The 20,198-nt window shown below is 39.4% G+C and overlaps 1 protein-coding gene across 2 annotated transcripts in view; it reads left to right on the top strand.

Moving 5' to 3' along the window:
• LMBR1 (limb development membrane protein 1) overlaps positions 1-20,198 on the top strand; it is a 145,828-nt gene that overhangs the window by 27,362 nt on the left and 98,268 nt on the right. For both annotated transcript variants that reach the window (XM_046668846.1, XM_046668845.1), the window contains exon 4: positions 4,994-5,133. In XM_046668846.1, the coding sequence (XP_046524802.1) occupies positions 4,994-5,133 (140 nt within the window). The remainder of the gene's footprint in view (positions 1-4,993; positions 5,134-20,198) is intronic.

Genomic DNA, 20,198 nt, shown 5'->3' with positions numbered 1-20,198 from the left:
TACTGCTCCTGTGGAAACAGAATAATTCACTTCACTTACCTCTGAAAGCCATAGTGAATCACTGACTGACTAAAGGGCAGATATTAATTCTTTCTCAGTGAAACCTCTAGATATGAAGTGCCTGTGAGATATGTGCCTCTTTCCTCTCCATTTAGTCTGTGTTCCACTTTTGGTGGTAAATCTACTTAAATGCATTTGTAGATCAATAATTTATAAATAGACAAGAACACATCACTTTGGCTTTTTACCCTTGGCAGTGCATTTTATGAAAATATGGCTGTTTCCTTGTGGCAGTGCTCAGCAGAGGCCCTGCCTGCTTTACCTGCTTTCACATGGGCTGGCGAGGCATGTCCAAGGGGTCTGGGTTTTCCCAGCAGGTGGTTTCTGCATCATGGTGGCACACACAGACCTCTTCTTCCTGAAGGTAGTTGGGTGTCACTTACAATAAAGTCAGGAGGGGGAAACCTGGAGGAGAAGGGCACCTGAGAGAATGAATCTGACCTGGTCCGTCCCCCTAACCCCCCCACCCAGTGGTCTCTTTGTCTTTCACTGCCTTTTTTCCTGCTGTGATAGAATGAGTGAGAACTGAAGAGTTAGGCAGATCTGGGATCAAATTCTGAACTCAAGATTAGCTTGAATCCAGAAGAGATTGAGAAGCAAAGATTTATTTTCTCCATATGTGAACTACAGCTACCACCTCCTTTTAGTGCTGTTGTGTGGATTAAATAACAAGAAAAAAAATTACCTAGGGTAGGGTGCTTGGTGCATAGCAGGTGTGAATTCGGTGTTGTCTCCCTTCTCGCCTAACCCTCTTTCCTTCCCCTTACCTCCTCCCACTGAAGGGAGTTGTTGGGGGCACTGAAGGGGAAGAAAGAATGCAAGGCTGTGCTTGACGAGGAGAAAGAAGTGGAAGTGCTCAGTCTTCAGAGCGAGCTCAGCCAAGTTCCTGAGTAGGTGACTGCGAGCACCGTGTGGCCACGTGAGAGACGCTTCTCCACAGCTGACTCAGGCACCACGGCAGACTGAGAAGTCTTTCCTTAACCTCTCTCACCTCCCTTTTAGAATCCACCTTTGGTTTCTCTCTTGCTCCTCGAGTGCCTTCGTTCTGTCCTCTCTTTGTATCTACTTATGCTGCCAAAATAACCCCTCTGCCTTTCCCAACCAAAAATTACATTTTCTGAGAGCTACTCTCAGCTAGTTATTTGATTTTATTTGGGTTAAAGTAATTGGTATAGAAATACAGTGCCTAACTGTTGAAACTGCTTTTAAGGATGGCTTATGAGCCTGAGCAAGGGAGGAGGGTTTCCATGCAGGAGGGAGACGTGGCACAGGCGTCAGAGCCCGGCGGGTAACCTGGTGTGGGCTCTGAGGATCTGAAAGAAGGGAGGGAAGTTTCCCTGCAGGGTGAAATACTGGCATGGGTTGTCGTCCTAAGGGGTTGTCGCCTGGCACGAGGTAGGGGGTGCTCTGCTATAGGGAGTCAGAGCTAATGCAGGGTGGGGACAGCATTCTTGCAGGATGGCAGAGCCCAAGTAGACTAAGGAGGGTGTCCCCAGAGGGATGGCCTGGCATGAGGTGTCAAGAGGTGGGGAGGGAGGGTGTCTGGGAAGTCACCTGAGCAAGAGCGCACCTCTGCATAGGGTGGGAGTGTTGGGAGACTGATCACATATGGGAGATTGGTCCATTAAAGATAATGGGAGCCAGTTACAGTTAGGGGAGAGGGAGAAAACGAAAATGAACACTGAGTTGATGCATTGGACTTGGAGGTATCAGTGTGCATTCCTGGTTTTCAATATAGAGAAAGTTATCGAATCAGATCTGGATGTGAATGTGGATACGTGTATGTACAGGTATGCATAGTGCAGGCTTATATTCCCTAACTTTGCCTGTCCGCTGAGAGCACCTGGGAGCATGGCACCCCAGTAGCAATGAGTATATTTAGCACCCCAAACTTCGCTTCTAAATACAGTTTTCCACTGAAAGGAAGCAGGGCTCCTTGGGGAAAAGGCTGATTGCAGGGCTAGGATAGGGAAAGTTCCAGGCTCATTTTGTACATCTTGTAGTGCCAGAATACAGGGAAGTGCTCAAAGAATGATGGGGTAGGGGTGTGGGAGAGGCATGTCAAAAAGACACAGAAGCCTTCAAGGGCTTTCAGCTAAATCCAGGGCAATCTCAGCATCAAAACAATGATTGTAATGGATCCTACACAGAATAAATAGAAAATCTTGAGTCCAACTGACAGAAGTCAATGTGAATAAATTATGTGACAAGTAACAGGATATTTTCCTAGTTTCACACTTAGCTTCCCACAAAACACTTACTAATTAAAGGGAAGAGTGGGGCCGGCCCGGTGGTGCAGCAGTTAAGTTCACATGTTACGCTTCGGTGGCCCATGGTTTGCTGGCTTGGATCCCGGGTGCCGACATGGCACCGCTTGGCAAGCCATGCTGTGGCAGGCGTCCCACATATAAAGTAGAGAAAGATGGGCACGGATCTTAGCACAGAGCCAGTCGTCCTCAGCAAAAAGAGGAGGATTGGCAACAGATGTTAGCTCAGGGCTCATCTTCCTCAAAAAAAAAAAAAATGGAAGAGTAACTTTAGATGGAGAGTCCTGGCAGACAGCACTGTGACCAGTGCTCAGAGAGAACATGACCAGTAATGGGGCAGACAGAAGTCCTAGGCCACCTGGTAGCCTGCAGAGAAGTATGAAGTGTCACTTCTGTGACATTCCTGCCTCATGGACATGTCTAACCCCTATGTCCACAGCTGAATTCCTTGTTCCCCCTCCAGCCTGCTCCAACCGCAGCCTTCTCCATCACGGTTGATGTCACCTACACCATTCCCACTCTCAGGTTGAAAGCTCAGACCCTTCTCTTTCACCCCATACCAGGAAGTCCATTTCAGAAGGCGACATTTCTGGAACTGCCCTTCAATTCTGAGGGGTACTTTTCTCTAGTTTTCTGAGCAGTGACCACTACTACCTTTTTTCCAATTGACTTGGCCTTACATAAGGTCCCCTTGCCAAGCATTTAACTCCATCACAGCAATCTTTTATGAATAGCTCTCTTCATAGCTGCTCAAGGGTGGTTAGGAGTATGGTATTATCTTTTTTGTATCTCTAGGGCCAATCACAATACCTGAAATGCAATAGATTCTAAAAGTTTTTTGTTGAAAGAGCCAACGTTATAGTTATGGTGATCATATGTTCAGGATTTTCTGGGTCACTTGTAATTTCAAATACTTCATCTGTTTGCCATTATAAGCTTACTCCTTTGTCACATTATAGGTCTCAGTGTTTGATTTGGAAGTTGTGGTTGGCATTCATTGCTGGGTATGTGGTCAGAGTGTCACGATAGCCAGGAGGAGAGGGACTGACTTTACTGAGAGGAGCGAGAAGGGAGATGCTGAGGAATGCTTCACAGGACAAGTGACCTAAAGGGGGACCCTAGGGAGAGAACCAGCTGTGCCTACTGAGCCATAAAACCCATGGACGTTGGAAGTGTGAGGAAGTTAGGTAAGTCTGTGTGTGGGAGCCTGTCATGGTGAGAGAGGAGTCTGGAAAAGTGTATTGGGATGGCTGTGCAGGACCTGGAATCGTGAGATTGTGGATTTGATCTTCCTTTTAGCATTGGAAGGAAGGAGTGGGAGTGATCAGGATAACTGCATCGTTTGACTTTCGAGGACAAAAGTAAAGAAGCTCTCTGAGGTCACTGGCTGGGCACTGCCAGAGTTGACAGTGGACTTGACACAAAGACTTGTCCTAGTGCTTTTCCCAGGAAACAGGTTGTTCATTCAGGAAAACCAGTTATGGACTTCACCTAGGTCTGATTCGAATTGTATTTTTGGTATGTATCATATGGTCTGCATTTAAATATTTATCAATGATTTACTGAACAGAGGAGGTTTCATGGTTGTTTTTGGCCTTTAAGTTAGGAAAACACTTCTGTTGTTTGCCACAAGATGGCATTGGCCTCAGAGTTACTCTACCAGATGTGTATTTTGAGCATTTAGTGTGATTTTTCTTGCCTCTTCTTACATTTATTTCACTCTTCCTATATTAATTTTAATGGATGGATATTGAATTAAGGTTACATCTCTAGTATTAATCAGGTTCACTTTTCCTTTGCCATGTTAGTCTTTTTAAAATCTTTAAAAAAATTAGATATAACATTTTAGACACATCAGACATATATAACTGAGAAAGTGAAAGCCCCTTATAATCCCATTCTCTTATAGGATTGTCATATATTATGCTAGATTTTTCTTGTACCTCTATTTTCCTGTGTGTATATATGCATTTTTTTGGTGGGGGGAGGAGAGCATGTTTTGTGTTTATTGTCTATGCTTTTCTTCAGTTTGCTTTTTTGACTTAATTTATTTTAGACATCTTTCCATATTAGTACATATTAGAGAGATCTTATTTTAAAAAATGACAAAACAGTGTTTTAAATATTGTTTAATAGTTCTCTACTGTTTCCTGATATAATTTGTTTAACCTTTACCCATTTTAAGAGGTAGCAGGGCAATGGCTTTGTAAGTTTTTTCCCCTGAAACAACCATTTTAAATTAGTTTTTCATACTGCTTTCACCAGTATTGTTTTCACCTGAAGCAGTTGTTGCATTGCTGTTAGCACATATTGCCAGAGTTGCTAATTAAATGCAATTGTGAAATAAATGCTTACAGTTAAAAGAGGAATGAGGCTACAATTTATTCTTTGTAAAGTGTGTCAAGTATTCTGTCTTCAGTATATCTGTCTTTTAGGGCCTGGTCATTAGCCTAAATGATATTTTCAGAGTAAGGAGTCTTAGAGTTCATCTAGTTTAACTTCTGGGGTCGTATGTATATCGTTTGCCCCCCAACTACATGTAGTTAATGAAATTCTTATGTAATTCCTTTTGGATTAAACAGTAAGAATAAGCGTGAGAGTGTCTGTCCTGTTTGAGCCCCCTCTGTCTTCCCTGCCCCCTGGTTGACGTGGCCCTTCTCTTGCAGGCTGTCTTTGAGCACCTTCACCCTAGCGGTTTCCGCCGGCGCTGTGCTGCTCCTCCCCTTCTCCATCATCAGCAATGAGATCCTGCTCTCTTTTCCTCAGAACTACTACATTCAGTGGCTGAATGGCTCCCTCATTCATGGTTAGTATTTATTGCTTCGTGTAATCACAGGTAATGTTTTAATTTTTTTTTAGATTTTATTTTTTTCCTTTTTCTCCCCAAAGTCCCCCAGTACATAGTTGTATATTCTTCGTTGTGGGTCCTTCTAGTTGTGGCATGTGGGATGCTGCCTCAGTGTGGTTTGATGAGCAGTGCCATGTCCACGCCCAGGATTCGAACCAACGAAACACTGGGCCGCCTGCAGCGGAGCGCGCGAACTTAACCACTCAGCCACAGGGCCAGCCCCTGTTTTAATGTTTTACTGTACTGTATTTTTACATTTTTCTTTTCTTAGTTTCTTTTGTAATTTGCATATTCCTCCAGTAAACCATTTAAGTCCTTAATAAAATCAGAAAATCAGATTTTACTTACCATTGTTATTCTTCATTAGTAGTGAATGGCTTTTCTATTTTACTTAATCAAGAAGCAGTTTTTATACTTAGAATGATTTTGATAAATACATTTTCGTTTAACTTTATTCGAGAGAATTTTGGTTCATCTAGATATGTCAGAAGAATTCAACCTCCATTTAAAACCTAAAAAAAGCTGTAGTTTCGTTTTATTTGCTATTAGTTTCTTTAGTCCTTTCAAAATGTATGCTAAAAGGGGGAAAAAACTCTTGTCAAGTGCAAACTTTAACATTAATGTGGTTTTAAAAAAAAATAATGAGTTACTTACTCTAGGCGATATGGTATATTGCTTGGAAGCTAAATGACCTGCCTTCCAATCTTGGCTCTGCCATTTTCTCAAAATTTTTAGTGAGGTAGGACTTTGAATTTTAACTTATAAAATGTATAAAAGACCTAAGCATGATCTTCTTTATGTGTTTCATTGCCTCTTACCCCTCGTTTTTCTTCATATTGAATTATGTGATCTTACTTTATGTGTGAAGCACAGCAGCATTGTATTTGATTTTTGTAAATATGTTTTTCTAGTTGTTATTTTGCTTTTTAATTTTATTTGTTTTTTTGATTTACAGAATTTTTACATTTTTATGTTGTCCAGTCTTCCTCTTCCTTTGATTTCTCTAATTGTTTTTGTGTTTAGAAGATCCTGTCCCTTCCTGAAATGTGACAAATACTCCCTTTTTTCCTCATTTTTAAAAAATGGTTCTGTCAACCTACAAAAACAGAAACCAGTTTAAGAGGCAGAATGTATATTTGGGATCAAACAGTTGCATTTTGGGGAGCACAGGTTCAGGTAGAAACCCAAATAGTGTCCCATTTAGAGGAGAGGGGCCTAGGGTTTTTATGGGAAAAAGGGAGGATGAGGTAAGTTGTATTAAAGAAGAGTTCATTGGTGCTCCATGAGGTAAGGCTAGATTGGTATTTCATAGATTGGCCAGAGGTTCGATCATTAGGCAAAAGGCTAAACTTGTCCTTTGTTGATTGGTTAGTGATCCAGTCATCAGCAGAGTCCAATTCCATCAGTCCAACAGGTAAGGTAACCTTGTCCCTTACTGACTTCTTTGGAATGTTGGTGGTTTGGTCCAGGTTGGAAGGTAAAGAAAACAAGACGTGCAAAGCAGTTCCTCTGAAGTGGCTGCTCTAACTCTATTTTAATATGGCTCCACTCATGTCATCTTTCACATTTTCCCCCTTTTGATCAAAATCTTTCTCTGAAAGCATCACTGATCTACTATTGGAAAGCATTGCTGATCAGCTGTCACAGGAGCATTGGTCCCTTGTTGCCATGAAGGCTCATTCCTGGTGTGTCATGTTCCACATAAAAGGGAAAGTGCTTTCCTTAGGACCCATTAGGCCACATTTGAGCAACAAGAGTTCCAGGGTAGAGAAAGGCTCTACCAATTAAGTTCCTTTAAGGGTAAATATCTTCTCACTTCCTTGAAGTTTCTCATGTTGAGTTTCACAAGCCCTAGTAATCAGGTCAAAGTGCTGAGTGATCAGTACCCAACCGGTGTTTTTATAATGTCAGGCTACGCAGAGGAGACAAAGTTTTACAACAACAAGAATTCTAAAATAGTAAACAAAATACTAAGTCCAAATTGGGGAATAGACCTGAACCAGGAGGCAGTGTCTGAGGGCAGCCAGCTCTAGAGATCCAAGAACCACAGTATGTCAGTGGGCACTGCATTTAACCATTTGGCTTGTGCCCATATTCTGTCTGCTTCTGTTTCTGCCTTTCCAGAGGTGTTCACCCAAGTAAAATGAGGTATTTACAACAGTTACAAATGTCACCTCTTAAATCTCTGGAGGTTTGATTAGTTAGATGAGAAGTTCTAGACACTTAGTACAATGAATCAGGGGAGGAATGGAAGAGAGATTGTTAATTAAATGTACTAAAGGATTCTCTAGATTCGTGGACAGAATGAGGCTTTTGATGAGAAACCCAACAGTCAGAAAGATTTCCACCTTTTGTGATACGTTGGGAGATGTGGATAATAGTATTGTCTTTCCAAGAAAGAGAAGGAGAAAATGAGGTAAGAAACAACAGCAAATGAAAGGTATGCAGGCCTGGTCTGGCCATCTTGGGAAAGCGATCTGCCTCAGATGTTGGCAGCTTCTTTTCCTAGTCAGTTTGATTTGGAAGCCTCCAGTGTTTGTACAGGACCAGATGTCAGGTGCAGACCTTTTTAAATGTGAGATGTATCTCCAAGGTTCACTGCCTTCTAGTTCTGCAGCAGTGTCAGTAGTTAGGAGCACTTCATAAGGTCCTTTCCAGTGGGGCTCTAGGGCTGTCTTCTTCTGGTCTCATATCCAGAATATGCAGACAGCAGGCTCCAGACTCTGACCAATAGCATTCTTTAAATTAGAATCCAGGAACGCTTCCTTAACCTGTTGATGGTAGGCTTGAGCATAAGACATCAGAGACTTACAGTAGCTGGTCACAGTAGCATGAGTAGCATACCAAGAGACACTGATCCTGCTAGTGACCATACCATGTGGTGTCAGTTCATGTTTTCTAAAGAGGGCACTGCAAGACTAAAGGCAATACCTGAGGCCAGTCTATAGGTATGTAACAAAACCTTAAATACAGTTAATAGGTCTAGAATCCAGCATCTACAAAGGTGTAACATAATTTATCTCTCCACAATTACCATCATTTTTTTTTTTTTTTAACCAAAGTTAATCATGGTAAAACTAATTTGTTTATATTAGAAACTTGGCCTGGGGCTGGCCCAGTGGTGTAACTGTTGAGTTTGTGTGCTCTGCTTTGGTGGCCCAGGGTTCACCAGTTTGGATCCCAGGTGTGGACCTACACACCACTTATCAAGCCACGCTGTGGCAGGTGTGCTACATATCAAGTAGAGGAAGATGGGCACAGATGTTAGCTCAGAGCTAGTCTTCCTCAGCAAAAAGAGGAGGATTGGCAGTGAATGTTAGCTCACAGCTAATCTTCCTCAAATGAACGAACAAACAAAAACAAAAAAAACTTGGCCTGATTATTTAAGTGAAAATAAGAATACTCACTAAGAGTTTCTGATTCTAAAGGGATCAGGTAGGGAGAAAAGTAAATGTTTCATATTTGTTCACAAAGGTATATCTTACCAAATTTTTGATAGCTTAAGAGAAAAGATTTCTTTAAATCTGGAAAAATAAAATGTTAGAGCATCCTCCTTGGTTCACGTAGTCCCACGTAATCAGTTCTTGATCTTTTGTTAGCAGTTATATGAAGCCATCAGTTTCTCCATTACAGTTCTGTAATTTCTTACCCAATTCAGTTTTATGATCTGACAGTTTATCAGAAACCTGTATTCTAGAGTGTCAGAGGCCTTGCCATGAATCTCTCTGAGAAGAAAACATATTTGCAAAAGCATCAGAATAAACAATAACTATCTATAGATGATAAAAGACTTAAAATTATAATGCAATTGACAAGGAAGTTTGGTTATTTCTGTGACATATAACATTTTAAGATAACTAGAATTGCAAGTGATAACATTCTGCCAGGACATACTAGAAATTTTTAAAATTTCACATAATTTCTAAAATGCTTATGCTAATAACATATATGCATGCAAGATATCCATAAAGGAGGCTCATCATCACTTATTTGACAATGTTTCCCATGTAATTTAACATACCAAACAAGCCTAAGTAGTTTAGTATTTCCCTCTTTATAAGAAGAGTGGTCATATTCTTTGAGAAGTCCCAGGGGCCTGCTGGAAATTCTCCAAGGTTACTTTCAGATCAAAAGAAAGACTTTTTAAAAAAATTTGAGTTTTGGTAGCTTTGTCAAAAATATCAAAAGATTTTAGAATGCTTGGTCAAATAGGATCACAGATCAGTATGAAACAGTACTTAATTATCTGTTTAACCAAAGTGACAGTAAAAGATTTTCAGGCAAATACAGAAATTTAAATAGTTGTAAGAAAACCATTAACTCTTGTGATTAAAGACCTGATAAAAACAGTACAGGAAATTTATTTTGATAAAACATAGAATCCCTGACTTTTTGGTAGGCTACTCAAAGCTGAAAAAAAACCCGTCATAATCTCTTTATCAAGAACAGACTAAAAGTTCAAGAAAACTGTCTTTTTAAGAGAGAGAAAACCAAATTTTAATTTTTCACTAGCTTACTTTTGATATTAAAACTCATCTACTTAATTCATTTCAATCTTAGTCAACTAGACCAAGGACAAAACTCTTTCCTCAGGGTTTGTCTTCCACAGACCTTGTATAACTTTCTTTTTCACATTCAGAATTTGTCCCACACCTTTCCTCCTTCCTAGTACTTGAGGACAATTTACTTTCTTAGCAAAACAAGCAGAAATTTCTCCCTTCCTTATACCTTCTTTACTGAAAATGTACATCTTACTTTCCTTGTATACAGAAATGTTTCCCTTACTGATTTTTAGTAGCTTTAGTCACCTATATTGATTAGAATTCTTAACCCTTTGAAGCCTTAATTTTTAGTGAAAACTAAGAAGCAATTATAAATTGTCTTTTATATTAGCATTCTGTGGATTGGCAGACTTAGAAATACTTTCTAGAAACATGTGCATTCTCATAGAAAATTTCTCAGCATGGTGCAAAACATATTTATTAATAAACCCAAATATTTTAACTTTTTCTGCAATAAGAATCCTAAAGTAGGTAAACTTATGTTCAGGATTAATGTCGAATATTTTATCTTATTTGGAAATGATCTAGATCAGTAAGTTTTTATAATTTAACTTAATTTAGCAAAACTGTGAGGTTTCCAGTTACCAAAAGGTTTTGAAGTTAATTTTTAAGTACATGTACCATAACACATAATTATTATTAAAAAGTTCACCTAAAAACCCTTTAATCTTAGTTACAACTATTTAGTTTACTTGTTCCCAATAATTATGTTTAGATTACCTACAAAAATTTCATGAGACAGTAGACAAAGGCAGCCAAAATTTTTTGTTGCCAAATTTTGTAACATAGATAACATAAATTTATTTGGCTTTTGGTAAACCTCGGTAGAACAAAAGTTTTATATTTAATGCTTATAACTCTGAAGATAACAAACTTAAATTAGCTTTAGTGCCAAATGTTTTCCTAGATTACATGATATTGAAATTCATATGGGCTAATTTCTATTACATTTAGAAATAATTTATGTAAGTGCTTACTTTAAGCCAATTTAATAGAGCTCCTTTAGAAATTATACCGTCTGGAGGTAGAAAACTATCACACATGTATAACATACATATATGTGGACACATACATAGAGATCCCACAGCTATTGTTTTAAAAATACTGCCATAAATCAGGTACAGTAACACAGAGATCACTAGTTATGAAAGAATAATTGAATCCAAATTTTGTTTGTGGCAGATTGAATAAATTAAGATTCTCTGCTTAGTTGGCTAAAGCTTTTTTCTGCTAATATTTATGGAGAAGACACAAGATGCTAGATTTTGGGCAAGGGTGTTTTCTATAACCGTTTTTTTCTTTTCTTTTTCCTTCAGTCCTAGAAATTGGTGATTATCTGGATGACAGTTCCCAGAGAGGTTGCAAGCTTTTTGAGATAAATAAGAGAGGTTTTTGGAATCGTCAAAGGGACTGGGTGGAATCTGAACTGCCTCTAGAGCTGCATTTCTGGTTTTGCAAAGATTTGCGAGATAAGGAAAGTTGCCCTCAATTCCTCAGAAATTGTAACTTAAATGGCATTATAGTTTGGTCTTCCTGTCCAACTACGTCATTCCTAATTTGCTTCTTTCTCTCTGGGTACGTACATAGTTTTATTTTAAATTAGGAAAGAAGGCCTATAAAAAAAACTATCGGGCTGTGAATTCAGCTTCTAATTTGGCCAAATTTCTCATCATAAATTACTAAATCCTTTCAAATATCTTATCAGGTTTCAGCCAGGACAAACAGTAAATATTCCTGGCAGTATCAAATAACTCCATTAATTTTTAATTTTAGTTTCTCCCTGACTTTTTAAGGGAATAACAGCAGTTTACCAGAAAAACCTAACCAGTAAACCAGAGTCCTAACTCTGGAAGGAACCCATACAGGGGCCTTCCTTTCAAGGTAGATATAGAGGGTCTGTGCCATTAACAGACTTTTGTATGGTCTTTTCTTTTAGGTACCTCTTATATCTTAATTTTTCATTAGCATTTTGCAACAAAACTTTCAATAAGGCTATTTTGGAATTTTGAAGCCTTTACTTTTAAGTGCATTTCTTAAAAGCTCTTATCTAATTGGAGCATTCCTTCTGATGGCCAGTGTAATTCCCCTAAGGCTGGCAGCAGCTTGGTAGGATGCCAGCCGCAAATGGAGTCCAGTTCGCACTTCTGTCCAGCCATATTTTGAATGCAAATGGGATGCAATGTACATTTTTGTTGGACGATATTTTGGGGCCTCCGACCTGATGGTTACAAAGCCAAGCTCTCAGAGCACTAAACAAGCTTAGTAAGATTTTACTGTTCTTTGTAAATATTTACAGTTTCCAAGACCATAGTTTTAAGCAGGTGTGCTGCAAGGTGGCGCACTTGACTCTTTAGAAATTAAAGATGGAGCTTCAAAGTGGCCACTGTCATTTTAAATTATCTTTAGTATTATTGGTCCACTGGGACAGAAATTTACAAGAGGAAAGACCGTCGTTTTTAAATATAAAATCAGCTGGAGGGAGAAGCTTTTCTCAGGAAACTTTAGAAAATGAAAGTTCCATGGTAAAGAAGAGTGCACAAACAAAAATGACCACAGGAAAATCTCTTAACTTGGTTAGAGCACTCACCGACTAAGGAAAACAGCTGAAGGAGTCCCCTCCTGCAGCAGTGACTGTCATGCTGGCACTGAGACAATAGTCTCCTGGGCACTTGCTCCCAATCCCTAAAAAAAGGGCATTGACTTCAACCAATGGAAAGGAGATTTGAGCCTGAGAGTTCCCATGATCAGAGGAGTTGGCTGTCTGTGGAAGCAGCTGAGCACAGAAGGGGGCTTGTGTTGGTACCAAACCTATTTCCAGGGGATGCTGGTCTACGAAGGTGAAATCACTTCAGATCTCACTTCTGACACCATATGTCAACCTACAAAAACAGAAGCCAGTTTAAGAGGCAAAGCGTTTATTTGGGATCAAAGAATTGGAATTCAGGGAGCATAGATTGAGGTAGAAATCCAAATAATGTCCCAATTACAGGAGAGGGGCTCAGGGTTTTTATGGGAAAAAGGGAGGAAGGTGAGATAAGTTATATTAAAGATGAGTTCATTGGTGCTAGATGAGGTAAGGCTAGGTTTGTACTTCATTGGTTGGTTAGCGATTTGGTCATCAGCAAAGTTCAATTTCATCAATCCTTATAAGCAGGAATCCTTACTGACCTCTTGCAGTGTTGGTGTTTTGGTCAAGTTTGGAAGAGAGAGCAGACAAGATGTGCGAGGCAGTTCCTCTGAAATGGCTGCTTTGGTTCTGTTTTAATATGCTCCACTCATTTCATCTTTCACAAAAACAAGGTAATTTGCCTAATATATGTGTATACACACACACACACACACAAACATTTGTAATAAAACTAAGGAGGAAATACTCATGACACTTACAGCACTCATTGCTGTAACTGTTCACCTGGTCATAGCTGGTATTTATAATTACCTTCTTCCACTACCTATTCTGTATTTCCTTTGCTTCCAGCAAGCGTCTCAGCTACTTGTAGCTCTTTACCTGGTAGGATGACCCAGATCTTCATTCCTGAAGGGTCTAGGCCATTAGTAATCCTGCCTAAATTGAGTTGTTGTAGTTTTCTATTGACCTTCATCACAGGGCATGGAAATACTAAGAGATACTATAAGGGATCTCCTGTGTTCCAGACATACTCTTCCTTACCTCCATTGTGGAATCGTAGTCCAATTTCCCCTGGTAGTCAAGATCAATCACCCCAGCCAGCACTGTAGCTCCCTTCCTTGATGTTAATTTAGAGGCATCAGGAGCCCAAAGTGGATGGGTGGCAGAATCATTGATATGTCTCCTGGTGGAAGCATTGCTCCATTTAGAGCCAAAACCTCTAGGCCAGCAGAACATAAGGTCACAGGGGCAGGAAACAAAAATTTTGCTAGTGGGTGACTAGGGGTAATGGTGAGTGGTGCCACTCCCATTTCTACCCCATGATTCCTGAAATTTGCGAGAAAACTGGCTATAGGAGAAACACCACCGTGTATTCACTGCAAACTCAGCATATACAACCTTCTGGAGAACCTTGCCCCGGCCCTGCAAGGTATTGCCACTTAGCTGGCACTGTCAGAGTCTTCAGAAGGCCATTCCACCATTCTGTTAAGCCAGCTACTTCAGGATGGTGGGGAACATGGCAAGACCAATGAATTCCAAGAGCATGGGCCTGTTGTAGCACTTCTTTTGCTGTGAAGTGAGTTCCTTGACCAGAAGCAATGCTGTGTGGGATACCACATGGTGAATAAGTCTGTGGATGGTAGTTTTGGCAGGAGCATTGTGTGCAGGGAAGGCAAATCTGTATCCAGATTAAGTGTTTGTTCCAGTAAGGACAAAACGCTGCCCTTTCCAGGATGGGTGTGGTCCAGTGCAATCAACCTGCCCCCAGGTGGATGGCTGATAACCCCAGGGAATGGTGCCATATTGGGTGCTCAGTGTTGGTCTCTGCTGCTAACAGGTTGGGCACTCAGTGTTGGCCACAACCAGATCAGCTTTCGTGAGTGAAAGTCTGTCATACTGAGCCCATGCATATCCTCCACCCCTGCCACCATGGCCACTTTGTTCATGAGCCCCTTGGGTGATGAGAGAGGTGGCTGGGGAAAGAAGCTGACTGGTGCTGACAGAACTCATCATCTATCCACTTGATTGTTAAAGTCCTCCTCTGCTGAGCGCATCCTTTGATGAGCAGGCACATGGGATACAAATATCTTCACTTTTTTTTTTTTTTTACCATTCAGAGAGGTCTGTCTGCATACCTCTTCCTCATATTTCCTTGTCACCAATTTTCCAATCATCTTCCTTCCAAGTCCCTGACCATCCAGCCAAACCATGGCCACAGCCCAGGAGTCAGTGTATAATCACACATCTCACCATTTCTCCTTCCACGCAGAGTGAACAGCCAGCTGCACTGCTGGGAGGTCTGCCCACTAGGAGTTTTCCCTTTACCACTGTCTTTCAGGAATGTCCCAGAAAGGGGCTGCAGTAGTGCTGCAGCTGTCTGCTTTCAGGTGGTGCCTGCATATTGTGCAGAGCCATCTGTAACCAGGCCTGAGGCTTCTCTTCCTCTGTCAGATCAGCTGACATTGAGAACGCCCCATGAGGCTCCAGGTGCAGCCTGGGAGAGACAAGGCAGTGTAGCAGGAGTAGGGGCCATGGGAACTTGGGCCACTTCTTCATGTAGCTTGTGCCTTCAGGGCCTACTTGGGCCTGATTGTATATATATGTACCACTGCCATTTGATGATGGAGTGTTGCTGTGCATCCCCAACTTTATGGCTTGGTGGGTCAGATAACACCCAGTTCACAATGGGCAGCTCAGGTTGGATGGTAAGTTGGTGGCCCATGGTCAGGTGTTCAGTCTCGACTGAGGCCCAGTAGCAGGCTAAAAGCCATTTCTCAGGATAGTAGTTAATCCATGGAGGATGGCTTAGCTTTACTCTGAAATCCTAATGGCCTGCACTGCAATTCATATGTAGAGGCCTGACAAAGGGCCAGACAGCATCCCTGTCTGCCACTGAAACCTCAGGCACCATTGGAGCTGCTGCATAATATGGCCCAAGGGCAGAGAAGCTTTCACAGCAGCCTGGACTTGTAGCGCTTCCTCTTTTCTTGGGCCCCACTCAAAACTAGCAGTTTTTCATGTCACTCATTAAATGGACTAGAGTAACACCTTGAAATGAGGAATATGTTGCCTTCAAAATCCAAAGAGGCCCACTAGGCATTTTGCCTCTTTTTTGGTTGTAAGAGTGGCCAGATGCAACAACTTATCCCTCACCTTAGAAGGGATGTCTCAACATGCTCCTCAACATTGGACTCCTAGAAATTTCATTGAGGTAGAAGGCCCCTGGATTTTTGTTGGATTTGTTTCCCACCCTCTGACATGAAAATGTCTCACCAATAAGTCTAGAGGAGTTGTTAGTTCTTGCTTACTAGGTCCAGTCAGCAAAATGTCATCAATATGGTGGGCCAGTGTGATACCTTGTGGAAGGTAAAAGGAATCAATATCCTTGTGAATTCATTTATGACAGAGCTGGAGAGTTGATATACCCCTGAGGTAGGGCAGTGAAGGTACATTGCTGGCCTTGCCAGCTGAAAGCAAACCACTTCTGGTGGGCCCTATGGACAGGGATGGAGAAAAAAGCATTTGTCATATCAGTGGCCACGTACCAGATGCAAGGAGATGTGTTAATTTACTCAAGCAGTGAAGCCATATCTGGTGCAACAGCTGCAGTTGGAGTCACCACCTGGTTAAGCTTACAGTAATCCACTGTCATTCTCCAGGATCCATCTGTCTTGGGGACGTGAGAATCAACACCCCTGCATCTTTCAAGTCCTTGATGGTGGCACTCGTCTCTGTATTCCCTTCAGGGATGCAGTATTGCTTTTGGTTTACTGTTTTCCCAGTTAGAGGCAGTTCTGGTGGCTTCCACTTGGCCTTTCCTACTGTAATAGCCCTCATTTCCCAGGTCACTGTGGAGATTCTTGCAGAGTTTGAAATGTCTATTCCCGTTATCGTTCTGGAACTGGAACTACGGAGAGGATTCAGGGACCCACTCTAAGACACATGAGAGCTGAGCTGTAACTCCGTTGCCTACCTAACTCTGTAAGCCCCTGCTCTGACTGGTGGACCACACTGACATTTTTGGTCTACTGGAGTTAGTGTCAGTTCAGGGCCAGTGTTTAGTAGTCCCCAAAAAGGCTGATTATTTCCTTTACCCCAGTGCAGTTATATCATCCATATTTGTTTGTCAGTCATTTATCATCTTGTGACATGAGATTTTCTTAGAATTATTATTTCTTTTGGTAAAACTATTCCTGAATTTATTCTGAATTCTTTGAGGACTCAGATTAGTCTTAAATTCTTGATCTCTTTTGGAGCACCTGTTCCAGTACTTTCACACTGGAAATGTTCAATAAAGATTCATTGAATGAATAACAGTTATTAATTGTATCATTAGGAATACTTTGGTGAAAAACAAACTTAATTTGAAAAGAAATTTAATGACTTAGCCTAAAAAGTTGTCAGTATGGATGTTTTTGATTGTGCCTTTAATGTGTAAATCACATATGGATTAGAGGCTAAAATATGTGTCAATAATGCTTTAGCATGTGTAAATATATTTAGTTTGGCTTAAATACAGTGTTTGGATTTTGGACACATGGGTTTGAGATGTTACATGTTAACCATATTACCTTGGAATGCCACTTCGCTTCTCTGGGCCAGAATTTGGTAAAGTAGGAAAATAAAAATCAGTCCTAAATCTCTGTATCATGTAGCAAGATGTATCTCTGTCTACAGTGAGAAAATGATTCAAACAGCTTAAAAAATGTAGTACGCAAAAATAGGTACTGGAGCTGGAGTGAGGCAGAATGGTGATCCTCTGGTCATTAACAGTTTTAGCCAGGAGTCTTTATCACTTGTCCGCTGGATGCTGTGAGGCATGTCCCATCATTTGCTCGGTGTGGGCTGTGACATGCCAGCAACTACATTTATTGTAGGATGGTACAAAGTGGGCAGAGATGACAAATCAAAATGGTAGCTAAAATTTGTATTGTTGCTATTTTTACTGTTAAAATAGGAAAAAGGTAAGAAAGTACCTGTTTGTATTCACTTTTTATATCTTGTATAGTGTTAGAAAATTAGTAGAAAAATATGAAACTCTTATGTTCCATAAATTGAAAAACTGATACAGCTGATCAATGAGTTTTCCTTTTGTGATGATGACAGTGTTTTGGAACTAGATGCAGGTAGTGGTTGCACAGCGTTGTGAATGCACTAAATGCCACTGAATTATTCACTTTAAAGTGATAATTTTATGTAATGTGAGTTTAAAATTAAAATAAAAACCAAATAACGTACATCTTTGGAAGGTAGGAGAATGATGGAATTAAAGTTGCAGCCTTAAAGTCAGGAAAGAATTCTTCAGTTTTTGAGGTGTTTTTCCCCAGTGGGGCCCAAGTTTTGCTAGGCTATCCCTACTCACTTCAGACCAGAGAGAGAGACACATTTATAACATGATTGCCCAGTTTGAGATTCAGTCAGTTAAAAGATAACCACAATGAATCTGTCTGACTAGTCTTTGCAAGGTATGTGTGCTTTATTTTGATTTGTCAACAAGAATAGACAGTATGCTATTTTGGACATCATGAAGGAGCAATCCAAAATCCATCTTTGTTTTATCCATTTTCACGTCCCGCAGAAGATCAAAAAAAAATCAAACTTTTAGATTATAAGCAATCAAACTTAAAAAAAGTTGGTATTATATTTACTTATGTATAAATACTAAATCAAAAGTCAGTCCGTAATAAATTTTAATATGCTATGGTTAGGTAAATGATACTAGTTACTTGGTCTCAATAGTCAGTCATTTATTATAATGTGCCTCACTATAGTTACTGGGTATTTATTGAGATAATGTTTATAACAATAAAAATAAGAAACAATCTAAGTGTTCAAAGTAGGAAATTTGCCTAATTAAATTTTGGTAGAGCTAAACAGTGGAGTGCTTTTTTGGTGATTATAGATGTAGATGAGTATTGGTTGATATAGAAAGATGTTGGAAAAAATGTTTTCTCTGGGTGGTAGGATTATATGATATGAATTTTTTTTTGGTATTTGCATTGTATAATATTTCTACAGTGAATATGTACTGCTTTTTTGTTAATAAGAGGTATATTAAGGTAAAAAGTTTCATAACTCATTGCTAAAATTGTTCTTTATTTTTTGCTTTATTTCTAAGGAAACATGCAGAAGTTATTCTAATTTTGAAGTTCTCGCAACACTTCTTATTGAAAAGCAAACTTGAAGTCTTTTCTCTGAGGCTTATGCTTTCTTGGTAGAACTTTTTTTATTATATAAGTCACTTTTTGACAATTGGATCAGAGCCTCAGTTCCACCGAAATATTGGTTTTAACTTAATTTTGTCATTTTGGAAATTATTGAATATGCACTAATTTTCTTATTTAAATTCATGAAGTTTTTTGTCTGTGTGATGAGAATTGATAGATTATTTGCTTCTTAGTGTTGTATGTTGTATTTTGAAATATTTTGTGACTCCAGCAGATGGAGCCAGAAGCTAATGTATCCTGTGGTGATCTGGCAGTTCAGTTTGGTTTGGTTTTAAACTAAGTATTCTGGATTATCTGAATCTTTGTTTAAGTTCAGATACCTCTTTTGGGGATAGGCATTAGATTTATTTCAAAAAGGCTGTCATTGCTACTGATTTAGACAAACTACAAGGTTTCAGGATTTTTAGAGTTCTGCTATGTACTACTGGACTGAAGCATGTAATTTTAGCTTTCTGAAGTACAGAAATTTGACAGTATTTCTTTTTATTTTACAAATTAATATGTATAACCATATATAATAAAATAAAAGTAGTGGTAGTATGTTATGTATATTAGCCCTAATTTTTAATTTAGGAATGTTTTATCAAAATTACGGAATATTCTTAAGGCATATTTATGTGTGTATATCTCAGTATGTTTGTAAAATGCTGGAAATTTGAGTTTTATATAGTTTCTAAGAATGTAATTACTACTTAGGAAGGTATATTAGATGTTAGTTTTCTATATATTAAATGGTCTTCTCATGGTAACTTTAACTTTCTATATGTTGCAAATTTGGTAATTAGCACAAGCTAGGTCTGAAACTTTCACGTTTATTGTAATTAATAAAGTTAATTTTTTTATTTCAATTATTTAGACTGAAAAAAAGCTGGTTATTTATCTAGATGATTATTCTGTTAGGTGGGATAAGACTGTCAATCCTCAAATTCTTTGTGTTAAGTGAATATTTCTTGCAAAAATAAATACAGTGGAGGTTCTCAATTACATTATATCCCTTTCTACAGTTGTGGTCGTCCAAATCATCAGCAATAACACTGAGTCTCCTGGCAAAAGGGCAGTTGGGGGAAATAATTTTTAAAAGTTATATATATTTAAAGTTTAGTGCATACGGGAAGGCATCTAGTTTCATGACAGACTAAACAAGTTGGTATTCAGAACCTTTGTAGTCATCCTGATCATTTTCTTCACTTGCTCAGCAGACATTGCTGCTTGTTACTGTCGTGGATACATGCTTCTCTATTGAGCTTTTCCTATCTTCGTTTTAAGTGTATTGGTTAAAAACTTTTACTGATTTGTGAACTTTTGCCTAAGCAAAGTTTTTTTTTTTAACTTTTGACTTCCAGAGAAGAATTTGAATTTGTAGTTTTCACTGTATGAAACGGACGTATATAATCGGAAAGGTAAACTCTGGAAGTATGTGTATTTATAGATCAGTAACAATAAAAAGGTCTCCTTTTGTGCTACAAATGATAAATGTTTTTTTCCCACTGATTATAAAAGTATAGTGGACTCTAAGCATTCAAGGCTTTATATTCATGGTTGCAACTATTTGAGAGCAATCTTTGAAGCTCCCTGCCACGTGGTAATTTGTGATTTTGCTGAGGC

Source organism: Equus quagga, chromosome 8, assembly GCF_021613505.1.
Source record: "Equus quagga isolate Etosha38 chromosome 8, UCLA_HA_Equagga_1.0, whole genome shotgun sequence".
NCBI classification, from domain to species: Eukaryota; Metazoa; Chordata; class Mammalia; order Perissodactyla; family Equidae; genus Equus; species Equus quagga.
The sequence above is the reverse complement of the archived record's forward strand: the minus strand, read 5'-3'. Positions and strand labels throughout refer to the sequence as shown.